Below are 23254 nucleotides of genomic sequence, written 5' to 3'. Positions count from 1 at the left end.
CCTTTTCTTTTTGTCTTATTTATATTGACTAGAAGAAATATATGGCAAAGATTTTATCTTGGTTTAACACATACTTTATATGCATCATCTCATTAAGAATTGTACACTTTAGAATTGGGTGTGTTGGCTCACATCTACAATCTTAACACGTAAGAGAATGAGATAATATTTGAAGTTAGTCTGGGCTGTATAGTGAGTTTCAGGCTAGCTGAGACCACAGTATCCAGACTCAAAAAAAAAATGACAACCCCACTCAAACACACCCCGTAGGCTTTAGAAGGGAGAATACAGCTAAAAACTGGGCTCAGCATATTTTAGGCCATAATAAGTATTTGTTAAGTGAATGACTCTAAGGAACATAAAAGGAGATTTCAAATTAACTTTCCTTCCTTATTCTAGGAACTAGGGAGACCGAGATAGTTATTTTATTGGACTGTATTTCTAATTGGGTTGACCATTTCCAAATAAATTGTCTCTGGAGAGGTAATGTAATCTGATTTTTTTTTTTTTTTCTGTTACTGGAGATACACAACTCCTGGCTTTGTGCTAGGAGAAGTGGGGAAAATACCTCTAATCTCAATGGGTTGGTGATAATGTATGCGAAATTCTCGGCAGGTAGAGCACACAATTAAAAAGTAGCAATCATTATTAAACATTTCCTAATATTAGACACATAGTAACCACTGATGACCCGTCCTTTCTACAAAGCCCTGGGATCTAGTTGTGTAAAAACACTCTTGGAAAACACAGTTAAGGCCCCGTGGAGATTGAGATCAATGGTTTTATGGGCGACCGAGGAGATTTAAGCAATTGGAATTCGCACCGTATTGAACCGGTGGAATATGACGGGGCAGTCCAAGGTTCACAAGCAACACCGATCAGACGGACAGACTCCGACGACTCCCAGTCTCCCGTGCGCCCGGCACCATCAATTCAGGCTCCGGAGGCTCCAGGAACTCGAAGCCCGCCGCGGCCGGCACCTGGCTCCGCCCTTCCTCCCGAACTCCCGTGCACACACTCACCCAGACCACAAGACTATAAGCAAATCCCACACAGTCACCCCCGAGGGTCCTAGACCAGAGACAAGAGCAAAGGCTGCTGGGAAGTTGACCTTTCACCTCGCCTCTTACTTCAGTTCACCTATTTTGACTCTAGCAAATGAATCGCCGAAGACAGCGGGAGGGCGGGACTTGGCGGTGGCCAGTCCATGCCGATTGGATGGAGGTGGCGCTAGGGGCGGGGCGCGCGAAGGGCGGTGTCCCTACCCGAGTAGGCGGGAGCCGCGGGGGGGCTGCGCTTGCGCGCTGGGTCGGCCACGCGTGCGCGGTGGGCGGAGCGCGCCTCTACCTTCTTTACCAGCCCAGGCTCTCCCATCCCTGCAGAGGGCCGTGTGCTGCTCGTGTTTCATCTCCCGGTCGCAGAGAGTCGCTGCCGCTGCGGAGCGGGCGGTGGGTTTTCGGGTCGTCATGGCTGGCTACGAATACGTGAGCCCGGAGCAGCTGGCGGGCTTTGACAAGTACAAGGTAGACAGGGCGGGCGGGCGGGCGGACGGACGGCCACCCCTCTCCCCCTCGCCCTGGCCGCACCCTGGCGGCTGAGGGGCCGGCGCGGTCCGTGTCACCTTGTGCCTGCCGCGTGGCGCGCCGGCGGGCGTTGTTGCGGAGGTCCTAGAGGGGCTCGCGGTCGGGGAGCGTGGGATCATCCTAGGCCCGCCGCCGGGTCTCCGCACCCCTCGAGAGCCTGTCTTCTCCTTAGAGCACCGGGAGAGAGAATTCCTTTCTCACCTTTTCCTTATTACTTGTCACCGCTGTGCCTTTTCAGCCTCTTCTAGAGAGGGTGTCGTTCCCTTATGTGTCCTTCTGTTGGTCTTCGTTTGAATGAACTTCTCATCTGCCTGTCAGCGCTTACAACTTCAGAGATCGGGATGGTCCTGTGGCGGATGCTAAGGGAGGGTAGTGACTTCTCCAGGCCTTGATGCAGATGCGCTCCACCCTGCCCCTGGAAAGAGGCTTCCACTGTGGCTTTTGGCGCTGGCGCTGGCGCTGGCGCTGCTGCTTGAGATACTGTGCACTAGAAGGAACTGTGTGGTGCAAAGAGCGCGCGGGCTTTCGAGTACATAGAAACCCGATGCCAAAGTCAAGTTTCTGTTTGGCTTCAGGCGAGTCGTTGGAACCCCACTCAGCTTCTTTTAGGTTGTTAGCCCAAGTGCGAGTTTCTGTCATGCTTAGCCGATTGAAGATGGTTGAAAAGAGTCTGGTACGTAATGAGCCCCCAAGAAATAATGATGGTTTTCACCCTGATTTAGTACTCCCACCAGGGAACTACTGGCCATCTAGCCATCTTAGCCTAAAATAATGGGCTTTAGTGTTTCATCTTTGCTAAGCCTTTCCTCGGTCCAGTCTGTTCCTTTATGAAATTAATGTGCCTTTAGAATGGATTAGAATAGAATAGAATAGAATGTCCAGTGATGAGGCATGGCCAAAGCATACTGCTACACTGCACAGTTGGCATCCAGCAAACATTAGTGCAAAGAATGAATATCTGGTGGTGGTGGTGGTGGGGTGGGGTGGGGGAGGGATTAGCGTTGGACCATACTATTCTTAATTGAGGTGGGGACTTGTCTTAACACTGTAATTGGGAAGGAAGTTCCAGAGCCTAACTTGGGTCAGAGCCTTATAACTTGTGTTTCAGAAGGCTATTACTACCTCCTGCTGTGTGGTCAGCTCCCCCCTCTTTTATTTTAGTATCTATGCTGTACAATATAAAGATTGGCAGATAAAGTATTTTCTTACCAGAGCCAGACATTCAGACAAGTCTATAAAATAGCAGTAGCATTTATTTAGTGAACCTTGTTTTCCTTACAGCCTTCTCTAGGTTTATATTTTCTGCTAGACCAGAGTCCTTCTTTATTAGACATTTCAATGTGTTTTTCTGTGGCGATCCTCTCCTCCCTTATCTGATTCAGTTCTTGTATCTGACAGCATGTTTCCTATCATTCTGTAAAACAAAGGTCAATTTAGCAAGTGCTCTAACATTCATTCACTAAAATAGTTTGTTGATGCCATTTTAGTTACAATGATCCTTTTTTTTGGGGGGGGACACCCAAAATAAAATAAAATGTATTACTTTAACATTCTTCTATTAGAAGGAGGTAGTAGCATACCATGTTCATTTTTAAAAGACTGAATCAGAGGTGTCCAAAAGAAAGAATATTCTGTGTGGTCAGTTTTGTTGGCTTGTGAGTTGCACACAGAGATCTTTTCTTTCTCATTGCCCTTTCTCTGTGTGGTCCTCAGAGAACACCCGCTTTGCAGCTTCATGAATTAAAACACTACCCCCAGATGAACAATCAGCACACTTAAAGAGGTTTTTATTCTCTGCTGTGACCTTCTGTAACCCAGCAAAGATATAGAGGGAAAAAGTGATACCCCTAGAACAGCTGGTGGAAAAATTACTTTTGAACCTTTGAATTTCTTTATCGTCCCTAGAGGTACATCTGAGAGGTGTATGTGGAAACCTGGCACTTGCACAGAGCAGCCGCTGAGAGCGGTGCACACAGAGAGCTAGTTAGGTTTCTGTACCAAGAAAGGGGTGATTTTCAGTACAGAAGAAAGCCTGGGGTGGACTCTGTTTCATAGACTCTCTTAATACTCATGTCTTCTGGTGGAGTGTTTAACACAGTCCTACTCAGTAGTTGTTTTTTTTTTTAATTAGTTGAATGTCTGCCTTCTGTGTTAGAACAGGAGCTCTAGGTGGACAGGGCTGGTAGCAGTCATGTTCAACATGATCAATGTCTCCATAGCATCCTGAGCCAAAGAGATGCCCAGTAAATACTGAAGGAAAGAAAATGGAAAGAATAGAAGGTATTTTAAGTATGGTAAAAGTAGCAGTGCTTGTGGGTCCTGGAAGGTTTCTTTTGAATTTTCGCTTTGAATGTGAAGGTGCCAATTTAGAAGTGCTATTGTTCTGCCCCGTTGCCTTAATAGTAACCTCAGACAGCTGTGTTTAAAAGTATTCTGCCTTCATGAGGTTTATCATTCCTTTCCTCTACTCACTGTTTTTCCCTTTTCCTCTTGTTCATACTAGACAGATACTTATTGTTGAGGGACTCTATACTTTTATGAGTTAAACTGTTATAGTTTGCTTAGTCTGACTTGGCAAAGGCACAGTTTTATAGTGTTGCAGCTAGTGTCACATTGTATCCTTGTGCTTCAGATGGGAAGTGAGCTAAATACCTTGTTTAGTTTCAAGAGTAGAATTTCAGGAATTGGTTTCTGCTGTTGGGGGGGTTAATTAACATGACTGATGACAACAACCTGATACAAGGTCTATAGTTACTGTGAATTTTTGTTTGTTTTTGGTTTTCCAAGACAGGGTTTTTCTGTATTGCTTTAGAGCCTGTCCTGGAACTTGCTCTGTAGACCAGGCTGGCTTCGAACTCACAGAGATCCTCCTGCCTCTGCCTGTGTCTCACGAGTGCTGGGATTAAAGGCATTCACCATCAATGCCTGGCTAAAAATGTGTAGCCCAGGCTGGCCTCGAATTTGTGATTCTCCTGTATCCTTCAGCAAATCCTACAGGTGTGCACCACCACAACCAGCATTATTGTGAATTTATTGCTATTACAGTTAAGATAGCAAAGCTCGAGAACCAGAATCCAAACTGGCATTTGGTCTTACTGGGCCAAACCATGTAATTTTATTCATTCAGCAAGCATTTATGGGAGATCTGCTCATCAAGCACAGCCCTGGAGTTGCAAAATTAAGCTAAGTTGAAATTCCTGACTTCAAAGAGCTCAGTCGGGTGGCATAGGGATGGGTAAACAAACCTTTATAAACAACAGGTACAGATCATAAGTTCTAGGTGCTGTGGAAGAGGACAGGAGGTGGCACACACTGAGAGTGGATGTTAGATCAGAGGATGACTTCAGAGGTGATGGAGATGAGGAAAGGCCAGTCCAGACAGATGAAACTTGAGGAGAGAGAATGCAGACCGGAAAACTCATCCTCTCAGATGAGAGCCATGAGATGCAAGATGGGCCCAAGAGGTTTTCTGAGAACCACAAAATAAGGTGTTTGAGAAGAGTGGTGGCATGGCAGGTGAAACTGGCAAGGGGCAGATTGGGAGTAATTTTGATCTGTGGGTTAGTGTTTGTGGCCCACATTTATTGGCATCAGAATCACTTGGTGTAGGGGATGGTGATTACCCCACACCAAGCAATTCCGATGCCAGTATAAATCCATACCTAGGAAATGTTGATGGCCTGATTATTACGGCAATGGGGACAGAGGAGAGGGAATAGAGATTGTCTGTGTCTGTGTCCCACTGTGCCTTAAACTCATGATCTTTTGCCTTGGTATCCATAGTTCTGAGGTGACAGGCCTGTACCACCATGTCCCCCAAAAGAGCAGAGACCCTCCTTCCGCCTTTTTCCCCCTTGACAGTCTTGATCTGTAGGAGATTCTAAAAAGAGGTCACAACTGGAAAGCTCATACTGGACTTATCCAGCAAATGCATTTAATTTGGTCTTTTCTTTGTCTTAAAATTAATCTTTTCCCATAAAAGTTCAGATTTTCAGATGCTCTTGAAAAATCAGAATATTGGGCAACACTATACTTGAACTTCCTCTTTTAGTTCAGGCTCAGTGCTTAACTTCTTTTAAAAAGGTATATGGCTGGGTGTGATTGCACACACCAGTAATGCCAGCACCAGAGAGGCAGAGGCAGGTGGGTTTCTGTGAGTTAGAGGACAGCCTGGTCTACAGAGTGAGTTTCAGGCTAACCAAGGATACATAGTGAGACTCTAAGAAAAGGGAAGGGATGTATGGTCAGGTGAGGAGGCACATGCTTCTGTGACTCTGACATTTTTGAGGAGGTGACAGGAGATCAAGGGCAGCTTTAGAAACATATCGAGTTTCAGGCCATCCTGGGCACTATGAGCCATAGACTCAAACAACAAGAACAAAATGGAAAAACCTCCAAAAATTGTAAATAAATAAGGAGAGTATGTGCTGTCCAGTTTGCCGTTTCCCTGCTGGTTCATGTATCTCATATGTAGGTCGTCTTTGTTCATTTGACCTTTTCTACCCCTGATTTAAGAGTGACAGAACTTGGTAACTGCATGAGTAGCTGGGGTGGTATGGGGTAGGGGAAGGGCGCATAAAAGGGAAGGAGAAGCTGGGGTGACTCAGGATCTGGTAGGTGGACTAAGTGGAGGGTGGTAACTCATGTGAGGCAGGGTTTTGTGAAGCACTCTATTATAATGCTTTAAAATAAAAAGAATCCTTTATTATTATTTTTGTGTGTAATGGGGTCTCTTGTAGACCAATCTGGTGTCAAAGTCTTACGTAACTGAGGATGCCCTGGAACACCTGGTCTTTCTCTCTGTTCCTCCCAAATGTTGTGATGACAGGCCCTATGACTTTATGGTAACCTTTGGGATAGGGCATTTGTTGTTGTTGTTGTTGTTGTTGTTGTTGAATGGGTACACATAAAGTATAGTTTGTGGATTTAGAATGAAAACAGAACTAATTGTTTTAAAGAACTCTCAAGCTGGGCATCATAGCACATGCCTGTAACTCAGCACTCTGGGGCTGAAATGGAAGGAGGGATTAGCAAGACTGTGAGGCCAGCCTAGGCTACACAGCAAGACCTTGCCTCAAAAGAAAAAACAGAAACAAAACACCAACTATCGTTTGTGAATAAGTTGTCCTCTGTTAGAGATAGTTTCTGTAATTTCAAAGACTAGGATGCTTCCTGAGCCTCGGTAGAAATAGTATGAGAAATTATTATCTTTTGAGTTTTGATTATTGGAACTGCAAACTGCCTGCAGTGTCATCTTACATATAAATATGGCAATATTAGATGTCACTGTTATTCAAGAATAACCCATCATCATTAGTGCATACATTAATAAGCCTTGGAAATAGGGATGTTGGTAAGGATAGTTGCCAGGTGTGATGATTTATTCATGTAATTCCAACATCCAGGAGGCCGAGGCTGGAATTCAAAGCTACCCGGGCAACATAGCAAGACCATGTCTCCATTCACTTTTTCCTTTTCCCTTCCTTCCTCTCTCCCTTCTCCCTTCTTTCCCTTTCAAATGTCTCTTGAAAAATTATATCCTGAAGCTAGAAGAGGAAGGAGTCTTTCTGAAGGAACAGAAGGAGGTGGATGGGGAAGTTCTGCTGGTTCAGGGGAGAGAGTCAATAGGAGAGGGAGAAAGTTACCTGCCTGCAGGTGCTGTGTGGAGGAAACAACCAAGGCCCTTTCACTTACAATGCAGTGGACTGAGATTTGATGCCAAGCCATTGGATCTTGAGTTTGTTCTTCATGATGTGCTGCCTCTTAAACCTAGGAATGAAGTGTAAGTTGTTGTTGGTTGGTACTGGCTGTGTTTTGTACAAGATATGTAAGATTGGAATAATAATCTTCAGTAAGGTGTTTAATTGGGTATGTGTCTAATGGTTTGCAGATGAGAAAATGTACAAATGGAAACCGAAACTGGCATAGGTGGACTTATATTGCTAGCTGTGCATTTAGTTGAGTCTTGGAGCCCCTTAACTGCAGGGGTTATATTCCAGGATATTCAGTGGATACCTGAACCCTGAGGTAACACAGAACTTTGTCATGTAATTTTGCTACAGAAGCAAGCAAACCTATGGTAAAGTTTAATTTGTAACTTAGGTACAGCAAGAGCTTAATAACAGTAACAGTATACTCTAATAAAATTTCCATTAACATGGTTTCTCTTGATCTCTGTCAAAATACTCTAGCCTTCTTGTGATCATATGACATACAGTGCCTAGTGGTGAGGTGAGTAACATAGGCAATGGGTATGTATGATTTTTGACCATAAATGTAACGATAAGTCTTTCTGCCAGCTGCCCAAGGCCTGCAGCCACATGGGCTCCCAAATAATACACAGAGACTTATGTTAGGTACAATGCTGTTGGCCAACGATTAGGATTTCTTATCTGCTAGCTCAGTCTTAATTATCAACCATAATCATAAGACTTATCTTATGGAGAACAGCTGTGGAATGCGTCCTATCTTCCTGGGATCACATGGCGGCTCCAGAGCAGAGAGCAGGAGGAAGAGGAAGAGAGCAATTTCCTTCTTGTCCCTGCTTATATTCTGAGTCTGCCTCCTATGTCACTTCCTGCCTGGATCTCTTTACTATATTTTCCAGAATCCTCTTTGACTCCTAGTCCTGCCTAACTTGCTGCCTCACTGGCCATACAGTGCTTTATTCAACAACCAATAAGATAAACATACACAGAAGGACATCCCCCATTACATAAACAATGTGATCCCATGATCTCTAAAGCTTGGCCCCTACAGAATGATTAATGGGTGATAATCTGTATGGCATGGGTGTGCTGAATAAAGGGATAGTCCACATTCCTACTCTTGGGAACAAAATTTCACTGATACCCTGAACAGCACTAAATTTTAAAACTTATGAATTGTTTCTTTCTGAAGTTTTCCATTTAATATTTCTGAAGGTTGACTGAAGATGCAGAAGGTGAAACTGGATAAAAAAGGGGCATTCTGTTCACGGCTCTGAGAATGAAAATGTTTTTTATTAAATAGTCTGGGGCATTTTCTTGATTAATGATGGATATGAGAGGGCCCAGCCCATCTCCCGAGAGCTGGGATTATAGGCATGTGTCAGATCCTCCTCTAGTTCTGCAGTCTTTCTCAGATTTCTTTCTGTTCTTATATACATAACACACTAGGCAGAGTAAGTATTTTTCCTTAAATATGACTCTTCTATGTCTGCAGGGGCCTTATGCATTTATCATATGCCTGATATCCAGATTCCTCAACAAGTATTTCTGTTCCTTTACTGAGGTGGACTGGCTGTCATCATGACTTATTCTTCTCCTGGCTGTAATTCTCCAGGCAGATATAAATGGCAATGCTCACTGAGATGAGATCTCATTACTCTTTTAGTCATGTTGTCTGTGGGTGTAGTTCTTAGAGCCTCGTAGTCATAAAGACACTGTAAAGAACTTTGTTTCTGTTCAGAGTTCATTACCTCCCCCCCCCCCCCCCCCCCCGCAAGTGCACCTGAAGTTTAGAGTTAGTATTTTCCTCTCTTGGTTGTGGCACAGTGCTTTCTTGCATTTAGTAAGCTTTTGATGGACACTTGATGTTTATTAAAACTATATTTGCCTTTTGCTTGTAATGTGATGTTTGGCATTAGCCCCAGAAGGTATCTTTGTTAGCCATTAAGTTCTTGTTAGTGGCCTTCCCTTCAGTCAGGGATCAAGGCTGCACTTAGTTTCCTTTCAGAAGGTTTTGTTACCAGGCAGATCCTGAGCCAACATGGTAGCCATACATTTCATTCCTGCACTACAGAGGCAGAGGCTGGTGGATCTTTTGAGTTCGAGGCCAGCCTGGTCTACAGAGTTCCAGGGCAGCCATGGATACACAGAGGAATCCTTTCTCAAAAAAACAAGTAAAGAAACAAACGAAAAGGACAGATTGCCTGGTCCCACTCTTGGGGGCCAATAATTTGTCCAGTTTGAGACCCACACTTCAAGAACTACCCTGCATCAAAGATATATTCAATTATATACAAGAAATGGACATGAAGAAGTTATCTTACTGTAATATGTATACTTTAGCTTTCAAACACCAAGTGCTGTGATTTTTCTTTTCTTTTTCCCTTTGTGGTACCGAAAGTCAAGTCCAGTGATTTGTCCATGCTAGGTGTGTGCTCTGCTGCTGAGCTGTATCTCTAGGTCTTTTTGTTGTTGTTGTTTTAGTTTTGTTGTTGTTTTGTTTTGTTTTGAGGTAGAGTCTTGCTGTGCAGCCCAGACTGGCCTCTAATTAGAGATCTTTCTGCCTCTTCCTCCCAACTACTGAGACTGTGCTACCGGGCTTCAGCATGTCTGTGTTTGTGCTGGGAAGATAGTTGATAAAGTGCATGAAGACCTGGGTTAAGATTCCTAGCTCTCAGAAGAAAGCTAGGCATGGTGGTCCATGCTTTATACCCAGTGTTGAAGAGGTGGAGACAGATAGATGGGTCCCTGGGGCTCACTAGCCAGCCATCTTAGTCTAAGCAATGAACCAGGTTCCTCTAAGAGGCTGTCTCAAAACAAAAAGTGGATGGCTTCTGAGGTATAGTACCCGAGGGTGACCTCTGGCCTTCACACTTCTGCTTATAACACATTTCAGAAAAGACAGTGACATCCATTATCCTTGCTGTGTTCTGTTGAAGCAAGGCACAGGTTCTACCCTCAGGGAAGCAGAATGACCCATCAAGGGTGTGACTCACTGGGAATCACCTTGAGATGTGCATACCACACATTGAGAGAGAAAAATCTATATTGGGAGAGCTTGTAATTTTAGTGCATTGAATCTAGGATAGTGGTTCTCAACCTCCCTAAGGCTGCAACCCTTTAATACAGTTCCTCATGTGGTGACCCCCCCAACCATAACATTATTTCATTGCTACTTCATAACTGTATGAATTATAATGTAAGTATCTGATATGCAGGGTGTCTGATAGGTGACCCCCATGAAAGAGATTGTAACTCACAGGTTAAGAAGTACTGATTTAGTTTATGGTTGTGTCAAGACAGCATAGTCTGGCTCACACAGCACAGCAGTCAGTTTCACTGGAGTGTTCTAAAATGGCTTATCTTACTGGACTCAGGGTGTATATAACTTAGACCTTTTCATTTATCAGCTGTGCTAATCTGATTTTATAGCCTCCTTATCTGTAAGATGGAGACAGATAGTCCTCACCCTAGTTTTCTTTCCCGTTGCTAGGGTAAAATACACTTGACAAAAGCAACTTAAAGGACAAAGGATTTATTTTACCTCACAGTCAATGGCAGGGATTGGAAGCAGCTGCTCACATCAGGTTCACCACCAGGAGAAGAGGGATGGCGGCGGCGGCGGCGGCTGCTGCTGCTGCTGCTGCTGCTGATGATCTGCTGGCACTGTCCACTCTACAGTCTGGGTTCCCTACCCATGGAATGGCCCACAATTACGATGCCTTTCCTCACCTTAGTTAACATCCTCCCCCACATGCTCAGAGGCTCCTCTTCCAGGAGATTCTAGAGTCTGTCATGTGGCAATTAACACTGTCAAATAGCTTTATAATATTAAGTGAGGTGATCAGTAAAATTGTCCTTTGGACACAAAACAATACAATATGGTAGTGTTAATAGGGATCAGTAGGGGCAGCTTCCCATTCTGATATTAAATCGTTGCTGTGGAGGGGCTGGAAAGATGGCTCAGTGGATAAGGGCAGACCCTGTTTAGTTCCCAGCACCCACTTGGTTGGCTCATATAACCACATATAACTCCAATTCTAAGGGACCCAACGCCCTCTTCTGCCTCAGCTGCCACCTGCACCATGTGGTGACATACACACACTGAAGCGCCTGCACCGTGTGTACATACACACACTGAAGCACCTGCACCACGTGTACATACACACACTGAAGCACCTGCACCATGTGTACATACACACACTGAAGCACCTGCACCACGTGTACATACACACACTGAAGCACCTGCACCGTGTGTACATACACACAGTGAAGCACCTGCACCGTGTGTACATACACACACTGAAGCACCTGCACCGTGTGTACATACACACACTGAAGCACCTGCACCGTGTGTACATACACACACTGAAGCACCTGCACCGTGTGTACATACACACTCTGAAGCACCTGCACCGTGTGTACATACACACACTGAAGCGCCTGCACCGTGTGTACATACACACACTGAAGCGCCTGCACCACGTGTACATACACACACTGAAGCACCTGCACCACGTGTACATACACACACTGAAGCACCTGCACCACGTGTACATACACACACTGAAGCACCTGCACCGTGTGTACATACACACTCTGAAGCACCTGCACCACGTGTACATACACACACTGAAGCACCTGCACCGTGTGTACATACACACACTGAAGCACCTGCACCATGTGTACATACACACACTGAAGCGCCTGCACCGTGTGTACATACACACACTGAAGCACCTGCACCATGTGTACATACACACACTGAAGCGCCTGCACCGTGTGTACATACACACACTGAAGCACCTGCACCACGTGTACATACACACACTGAAGCACCTGCACCATGTGTACATACACACACTGAAGCACCTGCACCACGTGTACATACACACACTGAAGCACCTGCACCACGTGTACATACACACACTGAAGCACCTGCACCACGTGTACATACACACACTGAAGCACCTGCACCGTGTGTACATACACACACTGAAGCACCTGCACCGTGTGTACATACACACACTGAAGCACCTGCACCGTGTGTACATACACACACTGAAGCACCTGCACCGTGTGTACATACACACACTGAAGCACCTGCACCACGTGTACATACACACACTGAAGCACCTGCACCATGTGTACATACACACACTGAAGCACCTGCACCACGTGTACATACACACACTGAAGCACCTGCACCATGTGTACATACACACACTGAAGCACCTGCACCACGTGTACATACACACACTGAAGCACCTGCACCATGTGTACATACACACACTGAAGCACCTGCACCGTGTGTACATACACACACTGAAGCACCTGTACCTAAGTGGGTTTGGGACCCAAACTCTTATCCTCTTCAAGAGCAGTACATGCTGTTCACCACTGAGTCATCTCTGTAGCCCATGGCTTTTCTTTTGAGCTTCATACATTGTAGAAACATGTTCTCTTTCAGGTCTGGCTTCTTTTACTTGATACAGTGTTGTGTACATTGACTGACGACCTTCTTAACTTTTAGGACGCCATTGGTCTGACCATTCTGACTACGTAGTGGGGGCAGATCACATCTTCATTGATTTCTTAGAGGTCTCATAGGAATTGTTATGCAGTAGTAGGTGGCCTTAAACAACATAATTTATTTTCTAGAGGCTGGAAAACCAAGGTCCTGGCAGGGCCACATTGTCTCTAAAAATGCTAGGGAAGATCCCTTTGCCTCAGCTGCTGGTGGCTCTTGGTATTTCTTGGTGTGTGGCAGCATTTCCAGGCTTGGCTCTTGTCCCTGTAGTGCCTGCCTCCTTTCCTCCTGCTGCCTGCCTGCTCTCTCACACAGCACAGTGGATGTCATTCATAGTTTGTCTTATCTTGTCTCTTGGTGTGTACTTGTTCTTTCTAGGGCCTATCTCACATTAGATACAAGACTGGAGACCACAAGGAACACTGGTTTCACTATTTCCCCACCAGCGATGTAGCACAGCCTCTGTCAGGAAGCACAGGTATTCATATATATTGTAGCCTACGGATAAGGGAAGAGTGAATTCTGCTTTGTTTCCTGACTCAAATTGAAAATTTGAAAAAGCTTTTGATTTAGGCTATTTGACCAAACATTGGTCAAATAATTGTGGATTTCACCTAGACTATGAAAGTCTATTACTGTAAAGTAGACATAATTGCTTTAGATGACATTTCAGGGTTTTGTATCCAAATAAAAATGATGAGATATAATGCAGTAGCCATCCAGCGGGCGTGGCCTAGAAGTTCTACCTTACTTGGCAGGTTTTTTTTTTTTTTTTTTTTTTTTTTTTTTATGAGACCTAAGGATGGTGCTATTAGCATGACTCAATTTACACACTGAGAGTTTTGGAGACACTTAACTTTCCAGGGCAACTGAATATGGATTTTAAAAATAAAGCTATCTGGGAAGTGTAGAAAATGAGTTGACTTTAGCAAGATAAAGTGTTAAAATGGCCAGTGTAGTCTTATGCTTCTCTTCTGACAGCTAGCCTTATAGTAGTATAGAGCAGGTGACCCAGTGGTGCATATGGGACAGTTCTGGGGACCAGGTGACTGAAGGTATCTGAAGCCTGTAGTGTGAGATTGTTGCCAGAGGACATAAACTGTCTTAGGAACTCCCTGTTGAGGACCGGAGGCCTCTAGTCATATTTCCTTCCCTTTCAGTGCCACTTTAGTATCCTTTTGGATACTGTGTTGGATTAACAGCAAATTGGACTATCTATAGTGGGGTCCTAAGTCTCCTAGCACCTACTTTTGTGACTAAAGCTTTATTAGAACAAGGCCATGCTTTTTTGCTTATGTATTTTGAGTTACGGCTTTTCTCTTTGGCAGTATTGCATATTTGTTGCAGAGACCATTATTCTCCAAAGTCTAAAGTGTTTATTACTTAATAGACCTTTAACTAAAGCCCTCTAACTCTTGGTCTAGTGAACTACACTTAGGAAGCAAACAAGACTGAAGATGTTCAAAGAAGGGCCACACAAGATTCATGTGTGGGAACAGACAAAGGGTTAAGTTGCTGTGACAGGGAAAGGTATTGCCAGCTACTTAAAGGCCTCTTATCTAGGCTCTCCTCTGCTTAACTTTGTAGAACAAATTGAAACACAGGATTGAGATACTGGGGTTGAGGATTCAGTAGTGTATGGAAAAGCTGTCTTCTTTCCGGAAGGGGTGAATTTTTCCAGAAGGTGGTTTGTCCTTGGTAACCAGAAGCACTTTAAGAGCCAGGTACTTGAGACTGCTCAGCTACAGACATGCCCTGTAGACTGTGCAGCCAGAGTAAGCCATACTAGCGTCACCTGGATGGATTGCTAGTTTCACATTCTCTGGGGTGTACCAAAACATCCCAGTGCAAAGTCAAAGTGTATTTAAGAAACATGAACAAACACCTATGTCCAGTTTAGTTACCACCTTTAATAGTCTGTATTGGTTTTCCCCTCATGGTGAAGTATTGTCATTCCTCCTCCTCTTGACTCATGGCACTGTTACAGTTTGTTTAAATGGTATGTGGCCTTAAGAAGCATGGGTGTAGGTGGAGAGCACCAAGTGTTGTTTAGGGCTGTTATTTGCTGCTTGGAATCATACACTGATCTTGCTATTGTGCTCACTGACTACTATTGAATGTCAAATTAGAATCCTAGAGGGTAAAATGGCCCTTTTGTATTTATTTTATATTATTCTTAACCTATTCTGGAGTAGAGGGTTAAATTGTCAGTCCATAAAAAGAGGTTTTTCACACTGAAATATCATCCATTAAAGATTTTCTTTTGGGCCGGCAGTGGTGGCACATGCCTTAACCCCAGCACTCAGGAGGCAGGGTCAGGTGGATCTCTGTGTTTGAGGCCAGTATGGTCTACAGAGTGAGACCCAGGACAACCAGGGCTACACAGAGAAACCCTGTTTCAAAAAAAACAAAACCAAAAACCTTTCTTTTGGATCTAATTCAAAATTATGGAGAGTTAATGAAGGAGGCTCTTTGAATAAATGGAGTTTTGGACATTCCACCCATCAGATACTCATTGTGCCTTAAACTGTTCCTTCTCACTTGAACTTCTTCCAGCAGATGGGCCTGAAATGGGTGCTTTTCCAGTTTTTCTGGCCTCCTGCCTCCATCACATGGTCTGGGTACACTTTGTTAAGTGGAGGCCAGGACACTCCCATTGAGTGAGTCATCTGTGCTATAATAATGTTCCAGATCTGGAGGCTTCAAGTGAGCTGTAGATGCAGGTGTCTTCTTTCTGTGGAGCTTCCCATGTGGTAAAAGCCTCATACAGCGTAGTTTGCTAAAAGTCACAGTAGGACTACTTCAGTAGGCCTGTGAGAGTCTGGAGATCACACCAGCATATGACTCTGGCTAATACAAGCAAGCCATATCTCCATCATCTTTTTCTTCTTACTAGGTCAGGCTTTCTCTGTGGCTTTGGAGGCTGTCCTGAAACTAGCTCTTGTAGACCAGGCTGGTCTTGAACTCACAGAGATCTGCCTGCCTCTGCCTCTACCTGGCTTCATGTCAGGTATTTTATTCCATTTTGGTTATAATGGGCTAGAGAAGTGGAAGAACGTCGAGTAGATATTTGAGTTACTGATTGAATCTGTACTAACCATAGTTAATCATTTTCAGTTTCTGTTTTGTTCATATTTAGTACTTGAGGCATTGAAAATAGTGGCTGACCAGGTTGTAATGGCGCACACCTTTAATCCCAGCACTCAAGAGGCAGAGGCAGGAGAATCTCCATGAGTTTGAGGCACGTGTGCATGTGCTTGACATGGCCCGTGTGGAGGTGGAGGACAGTTTCTATGAACTGGTTCTCTCCTTCCAGCATGTGGCCCTGTGGACAAACTGCAAATGTTCTTGCCTGCTGAGCTGCCTTGTTGGTGTTTGGCGTTCTTTTGAGGCAGGGTCTCACGGTGCAGCCCAGGCGGACCTACTTCAGCATCAGTAATGGGATTCAAGTTGGCATCCCTCTGTCTGGTTCTTTTTGAATTCATATCTCTCTCTTCTTCCCTCTACTTAGTAGAGGATGAGAGAGAGAGAGAGAGAGAGAGAGAGAGAGAGAGAGAGAGAGAGAGAGAGAGAGAGAGGAGTTATTAGTATAACTTGTACATGTTTACATAAAATTTATCTGCTAAAATTTCTTTGCAAGTCTCCCTCACCCCCCATTCTTACTAAATGTTTCAGTTGGTAATTAGGGTGTAATATAACTCAATTACCACACAGCCCTAATGTTTGTGTTTGCTCCAGTCATTTACATAGTCTGCTTTTTTACTGGGAGGGTTGTCGTTCCTTTGGTGCTCAGCTCCTATAATAATAATAATAATAATAATAATAATAATAATAATAATAATAATAGCTAATTCTTACATTGCATATACTATGTACTATTCTAGATGTCTTGCATGTATTATTAACTTACCAAATCCTTGTGACAGCCCTCTGAGATAAGGGCTATCACATTCAGTTCACAGGTGAGTAAGACAGAAAGGTCACTCAGTTGTGTGTGTGAGAGAGAGAACAACTAGACACTTGTAGGTTAAGAGGGCTGAAGGAGCTTGAGAACATTCCTGGTCTGTTTAATGCGCACAGTATACATATTTCGAAGCCTGTGTAATACTGTAACAACTGAAAGTGTGTATACATACCCTTTTCTTGTTCCCTCAGTGCTGGTGCCCAAACTCAGTGCTCTACCCCTCAGCTCTATCCCTGGTCCACGGTGTGAATGTCTTTATTGAAACACCACAACATTATAAAGTTGACTGAGGGGGGACAGATGAGTTAGTGATGATTCTGGCCATTTGGACTTGGTGTTTGTGAGTGACAGAACCACTTCAGGGTTAATGCCATGCTTTAGGCTGATCTGTTTACTTCCTCTGTGACCCTTCCCTCTTGCCATAAAGTAATACCTGACTGCTTAACAGTTTTGCCCTGTTTATATTGCTACTCTAGTTTTGTTATCCAGAGGGGGATTTCATACAAATAGATGTGCTCTCCAGGGTTATTTTGCACTGTTGTTACTATAGTTTTTAGTAACTAAGGGTTAACTCTGATATGTTTCATTTCTTAACAGTACAGTGCTTTGGATACCAACCCGCTCTCTCTGTATATCATGCATCCATTTTGGAACACTATAGTGAAGGTAAGATTATTAATGGCATTCATTTTTGTTTAAACAAGTTTTGAGTATTTTAACTCATCTTAGAGTCTTATTGCTGCAACTCTTAGATTATTCTTTGAAGTTCTAGTTATTGAACCTAAGGCCTCAAACATGCTGTCACAGTGGTCCACACAGAACTGTATCCTCAGATTTTTACTTCTTGAAAAATTTGTTTTTAGATTTATTTATTATTTTATGTGTGTGGGTGCTTTGCCTACATGTACATGCCTAGTGTGCTTGGAGGTAAGAAGAAGGGCATCAGATGCCCTGGAACTGGAGTTAGTGATGGTTGTGAGCCACCACGGGGGCGCTGGGAATTGAACTCAGGTCCTCTGGAAGAGTAAGTGCTCTTAACCACTAAGCCACTCTCCAGCAGTTTTTATTTTTAAAATGGGGACTCACTGAGTTGCTTTGGACTTGGAATCCTCCTGCCTCACTGTCCTGATTAGCTGAGATTACAGGCTGTGTTTACAGGCCCAGCCAGCAGTGTTCTTAGTAAACTGTAGTAGAGGTGCCTCGCTCTCACCCCTTCCCAGTGAACTCTCCCTGTTAGAATCTAAATATATACACTGTGATTGATCATTTTTATAAAGGCCTTTGAAACCTTCTAAAGTTAACTGAATGCTATCATTATAAAAGTTTGTGTATTAAAGAATCATTTAAACTTAAGGGACAGGAAGAAGAAAGAAATGCCCATCTACCAACTGGAGTTATTGTTTGTAGTTTAATATACAGAACAACTGCATATGATCTTTCAGACTGGTAACTTTTATGACCTAATTTTGTATGTTGTGATAGTTATTGAACAGAGCTTTCTTTACTTATTTACAACTATTTTGAAAAAAAAAAAAAAACCCACAGGTATTTCCTACTTGGCTGGCTCCCAATCTTATAACTTTTTCTGGATTTCTGCTGGTTGTATTCAATTTCCTACTTCTGACATACTTCGATCCTGACTTTTATGCTTCAGGTAAGAATTTTATTATCTTAATACATAATTTTAAATGTCTTGAGTAGCAAAATATAAGGTGGTTAGTTAATTTCTGAATCTAAGATGCTTATGTCTCTGAAAGTTTTGGGTATTAGAATGTTATATAAGATGTGGGGATTGTATATAAAATGAAGTTATGTTTTTAAAATATTATCTACATTTCCATTAAGTTTTAGAAATATAATAGTCCTGGGCAGTGGTGGCGCACACCTTTAATCCTAGTACTTGGAAGGCAGAGGCAGGTGATCTCTGAATTTGAGGCCAGCCTGGTCTACATAGTGAGTTTCAGAACAGCCAGGGATACATATATATAGAAACCCTGTCTCAAAAAACAAAAAACAACAAATAATTTAAAGAAAAATAATATAATAATAACTTGCCTATTAAATTTAGATATACCTTCTAAAAAGCAGCAAGGCTTTGGCAAATAGTGAATAATTAAAAGTGGGTGTTATGATGCATGCTTGTAGTACCAGCATTTTGCATATGTGGGGCAAGAGAGTCAGGATTTTGGGGCCAGCCTTATCAGGTAGCATAAGTTCACAAACATTTAAAAAAAAAAAAAAAGATTTACATGTAGGCAGAAGTTTAGGGTTGTGAAAAATGGCCCTTACTAGGCTTTTGTTGTGTTTTTTTTTTTTTTTTTTTTTTTTTTTTTTTTTTGTGGTAGGGATTAAACTCAGGGCCTTACACATGCTAGGCACTAAGTTATAAGCCCAGCTGATTTTTTTTTTTCAGATTTTATTTGAGGTAGCATCTTATTAAATTGCCTGAGCTGGCTTCCAACTTTCAATCCTTCTACCTTCGCCTCTTGAATAGCTGTAACTACAGGCCTGAGTCTTACAGCTGGCCTTTTCTAAAATTATTTTTTTCTTTGGTTTATCAAGACAGTTTCTCTGTGTAAAAATACTGGCTGTCCTGGAACTCACTTCACTTTGTAGATCAGGCTGGCCTCAAATTCACAGAGACGCCTTCCTCTGCCTCCCAAATGCTGGGATAAAAGGCGTGCGCTGCCACCACCCGGCTTCTAAAAATATTTTTGACACTGGTCTTGAGCATAGCTTATTAAAACTGTGAGTTGGGACCTACTAACTTTTAATATTTTAGTTCTGCATTCAGAATACATTGTGAAGTAACTTCTCATTAACAAGCAGCAACATTTCTCACTGGCAGCAAGTGGGGTGGTGAGAGCTGTAATAGACTGTAAAAATCTTGGTTGCTTCCTTTACAGCACCAGGTCACAAGCATGTACCTGACTGGGTTTGGATTGTCGTGGGCATCCTCAACTTTGTCGCCTACACTCTAGGTAAGAGATTGGCAATGCTCATTTAGTCACTGGCTGGCAGGTGTACCAGCAAGACTAGGCACTCATTACATTAACATTTTCTTCTATGCTTAACTCATTTTCACTAAGGCCTGGTAGTGTCTTGTTCAAATTGATCATTTATATTTTTGAATCTATGACTAGCAATGTCACTTAATGCTAGGGATCCAGAATAAAGTAGGAATTGGCAGGTGACTGCTTGCAAGTCAAACCTGGAGAACTGTCTGTTTTTTGAAGTAAGGTTTTTATTGCTTTTTTTTTGTTGTTGTGTGTTTTATTTTTGTTGTTTAAGAACTTTTTAGGAGTTCTTTAGTAATTTCCTACATTTATATTATATAATTAGATTGTATCACCCCCTCAACTTTTTTGGAGCCCCTTCCACATCTCTTCCCAACTTTATGTCCTCTTTTCTTTTTTAACCTACTGAGTCCACTTAGAGCTGCTTTGTGTGCGTGGGTGTGGTTAGAGCCGTCCATTGGCATGAGCAGCCTACCACACCTCTGAAGAAACGGATTCTCCCTTGGCATAGCTTTGCTGGAGCACAGTGGTGCATATTTCTTTACGTGATGTCTGTGGTTGCCTTCCTGCAATAAAGATCCATTGAGAAGCTACAGCAAAGTCTCACAAAGGGTATGCTCCACGAAGCATCAAGTATCCATTATTTGGCCTTTACTGTCACAAGGTTTGCCAGCTCTTGAAGTAAGACAGTTTTGCTTTAAGTTTGGCAAGAAATCCTGACATAGATATTAAGACTGAGTATTCTTGTTTACTATTGCATCCTAAGTTTCTAGAACATGGCCTAGCACACAGGTCAACATTTGGTTTTCAAATATATGTAAAATAGCAGACCTGAAGTTCAAGTTGTTTTAAGTCTTTTCAAATAAAAATTGTTCTCACAGAACTAGTGTAATGTGGTACGTTAGTGCTGACATAGTGGGTGGCAAGAGCTGTCAGAGTAAAGAGACCAGTGAGGTCTCTAAGAGCCAGGGAAAGCTTGGCTAAAGGTTACATATTTGGATAGAGGCTTTATACACTTGTTAGAGGAGGGGAGCAGGTTTTAAAATGTTGCTAGTGGAGTTTGTTGCCAAGGGCTGCCTTGAGGACTAGGGAAAGATGAGGCGACCAGTGAGGTCTTGCTATCCACAGAATTTCATACAAGCCTTATAAGGCTCCATGTTCCATCTGTTTTGGGTCCACAGTTTCTGCAAAGATCCTGACTTGACACAAGCAATTTGTTGCAGAACTAGTTGTGAAATAACATGAGGCAGTTTATAATCTTTATTAAGTGTGACTGTGGGAGTGTTACAGAAATTATTTGGCTTGGTTTTGTTAGGGTTGAGCATGTCTTTCTTTTTTTTTTAAGATTTTATTTATTTATTATGTATACAACATTCTGCTTCCATGTATATCTGCAAACCAGGAGAGGGCACCAGATCTTATTATAGATGGTTGTGAGCCACCATGTGGTTGCTGGGAATTGAATTCAGGACCTCTGGAAGAGCAGTCAGTGCTCTTAACCTCTGAGCCATCTCTCCATCCTGAGCATGTCTTTTATAATAATGGAATATCCTATAAATCATTACCATTCTGAGGAAGAAATTACATTCTGAAACATACTCAGATCCAATGTAGGGAGTTTGAGTGAAACTGAAAAAATGCACAGAATCTTAGTATGTATTTGTGTATCTGATGCTTTAACCATATGATTTGCACAGAAATTAGAAAATTGCTAAGCCAATGAATAAGAGAATGGGTTTTTTGTTTGTTTGTTTTAGATATTTCAGTTACATAGAAACAGAAAAGAATCCCAACCGGGTGTACCCCACACTCCTGCCCTGCTTGGTCTCCTACTTTCCTCTTTGTAGTACACCGCTGCCTTCCTGGTACCCAGGCTGGGAACTTGTGTGGCTGTCTTCTTGGTCTTGCACGTCATCTCTACATATTCTCTCACTTTTACTTGCTTGGTTTTCTTTGAGTTTCACTTGTGGCTCAGCCTGGTCTTCACCCTGACCCTCCTTCCTCTGTTGCCTGAGTGGGAGTCTGCACTGGCATTCCCAGTGCCGGCCTGTCTTTGTTACTGTTTCAGCAGCTTTTCATTGCCCATGCTCCATCTCTGTCTAGGCTAACTGGAGAAGGTCTGTCTGCAGCCTGTCAATCACACTGTTTCAGCACACATGGTTTTTCCTCTTGTTTCATGGTTTCTTATTCTTTCATACATCTCTTAATAGCTAGTCCCTAAAATGTTTGAAGTGACTCAAATCTCTTGTTAGACATTTTTGTTTTGTTTGTTTTTGGTTTTTCAAGACAGGATTTCTCTTGTGTAGCTTTGGAGGCTGTCCTGGAACTACCTCTTGTAAACCAGGCTGGTCTCGAACTCACAGAGATCTTCCTGCCTCTGCCTCCCAAGTGCTGCATCTAAAGGTGTGCACCACCACCACCCGGCTTGTTTTGTTTGTTTTTTAATGTATGAATGTTTTACCTGCATGTATATATGTGCACCATGTGCATATCAAGTGTCCGAGGAGACCAGATGAAGGCATCAAATCTAGAACAGAGTTAAGGATGGTCATGAACTTCTGTGTGAATGCTAGAGACCGAATCTGGGTCCTCTGCAAGAGTGGCAAATGCTAAACCATTTCTCCAGCCCTTCTTTACTGCTTTCCCGTACATCAGATGATACTGCTTGCATTTTCTGAGCGTGAACTGTGGTCTTTGACACCTTGGGCTTCTGAATGTGCACTGTGGTTTTCCATCAGCATATGTTGCTGGTAGCACTTTTCTCCTCTCTCTCTCTCTCTCTCTCTCTCTCTCTCTCTCTCTCTCTCTCTCTCTTTTTTGTTTGTTTTTTCGACACAGGGTTTCTCTGTGTAGCTTTGGAGCCTATCCTGGCACTCACTCTGGAGACCAGGCTGGCCTCGAACTCACAGAGATCCACCTGCCTCTGCCTCCCGAGTGCTGGGATTAAAGGCATGCACCACCAACGCCCGGCCACTTTTCTCTTCTTGAAATGGCATATTCCTGTATCTCTTACCTGCTGAAATCCAACTCAGTCTTTGTGTCCCCACTCACATTTCATCCTGTTCTAAAGGCCAGCCTAGATCATCTGAAGGGAACCCTTGCCTTTTTTTGGCCCCTTTCCTGGTTTGTGACACACTGTGCCTTTAATGATTGTGTTCTGTCCCTTTCTCAGTTATAAACACTCTAAGGGCAAACTCAATTGTAAGGTTCTTGTATTATTTATTTATTTATTTATTTATTTTAATTTTACATATTTGGGATGTTTTGCCTGTGTATATGTCTGTATACCATGTGTATGCCTGGTGCCTGCAGAGACCAGAAGAGGCTGTCAGATCCCCTAGAACTAAAATTACAGACAGTTGTGAGTCACCACATTGGTGCTGGGAATCAAACCCGAGTCCTCTGGAAGAGCAACCAGTGTTCCTAACTGCTAAGCGGTCTCTCTTGCCCCT

At 43.1% G+C, this 23254-nt stretch overlaps 1 protein-coding gene across 1 annotated transcript in view; it reads left to right on the top strand.

Moving 5' to 3' along the window:
* The first annotated feature begins 1380 nt into the window (after positions 1 to 1380).
* Positions 1381 to 23254, top strand: part of Selenoi (selenoprotein I) — a 41506-nt gene continuing 19632 nt past the window's right edge. The window contains exons 1-4 of the mRNA NM_001256786.1: positions 1381 to 1523; positions 17383 to 17451; positions 18331 to 18439; positions 19692 to 19766. Coding sequence (NP_001243715.1) covers positions 1467 to 1523; positions 17383 to 17451; positions 18331 to 18439; positions 19692 to 19766 — 310 coding nt within the window. The 5' untranslated portion in view covers positions 1381 to 1466. The remainder of the gene's footprint in view (positions 1524 to 17382; positions 17452 to 18330; positions 18440 to 19691; positions 19767 to 23254) is intronic.

This window comes from Cricetulus griseus, chromosome 7 (genome assembly GCF_003668045.3).
Source record: "Cricetulus griseus strain 17A/GY chromosome 7, alternate assembly CriGri-PICRH-1.0, whole genome shotgun sequence".
In the NCBI taxonomy this organism is placed as follows: domain Eukaryota; kingdom Metazoa; phylum Chordata; class Mammalia; order Rodentia; family Cricetidae; genus Cricetulus; species Cricetulus griseus.
This window is presented reverse-complemented; position numbering and strand designations above follow the sequence as displayed.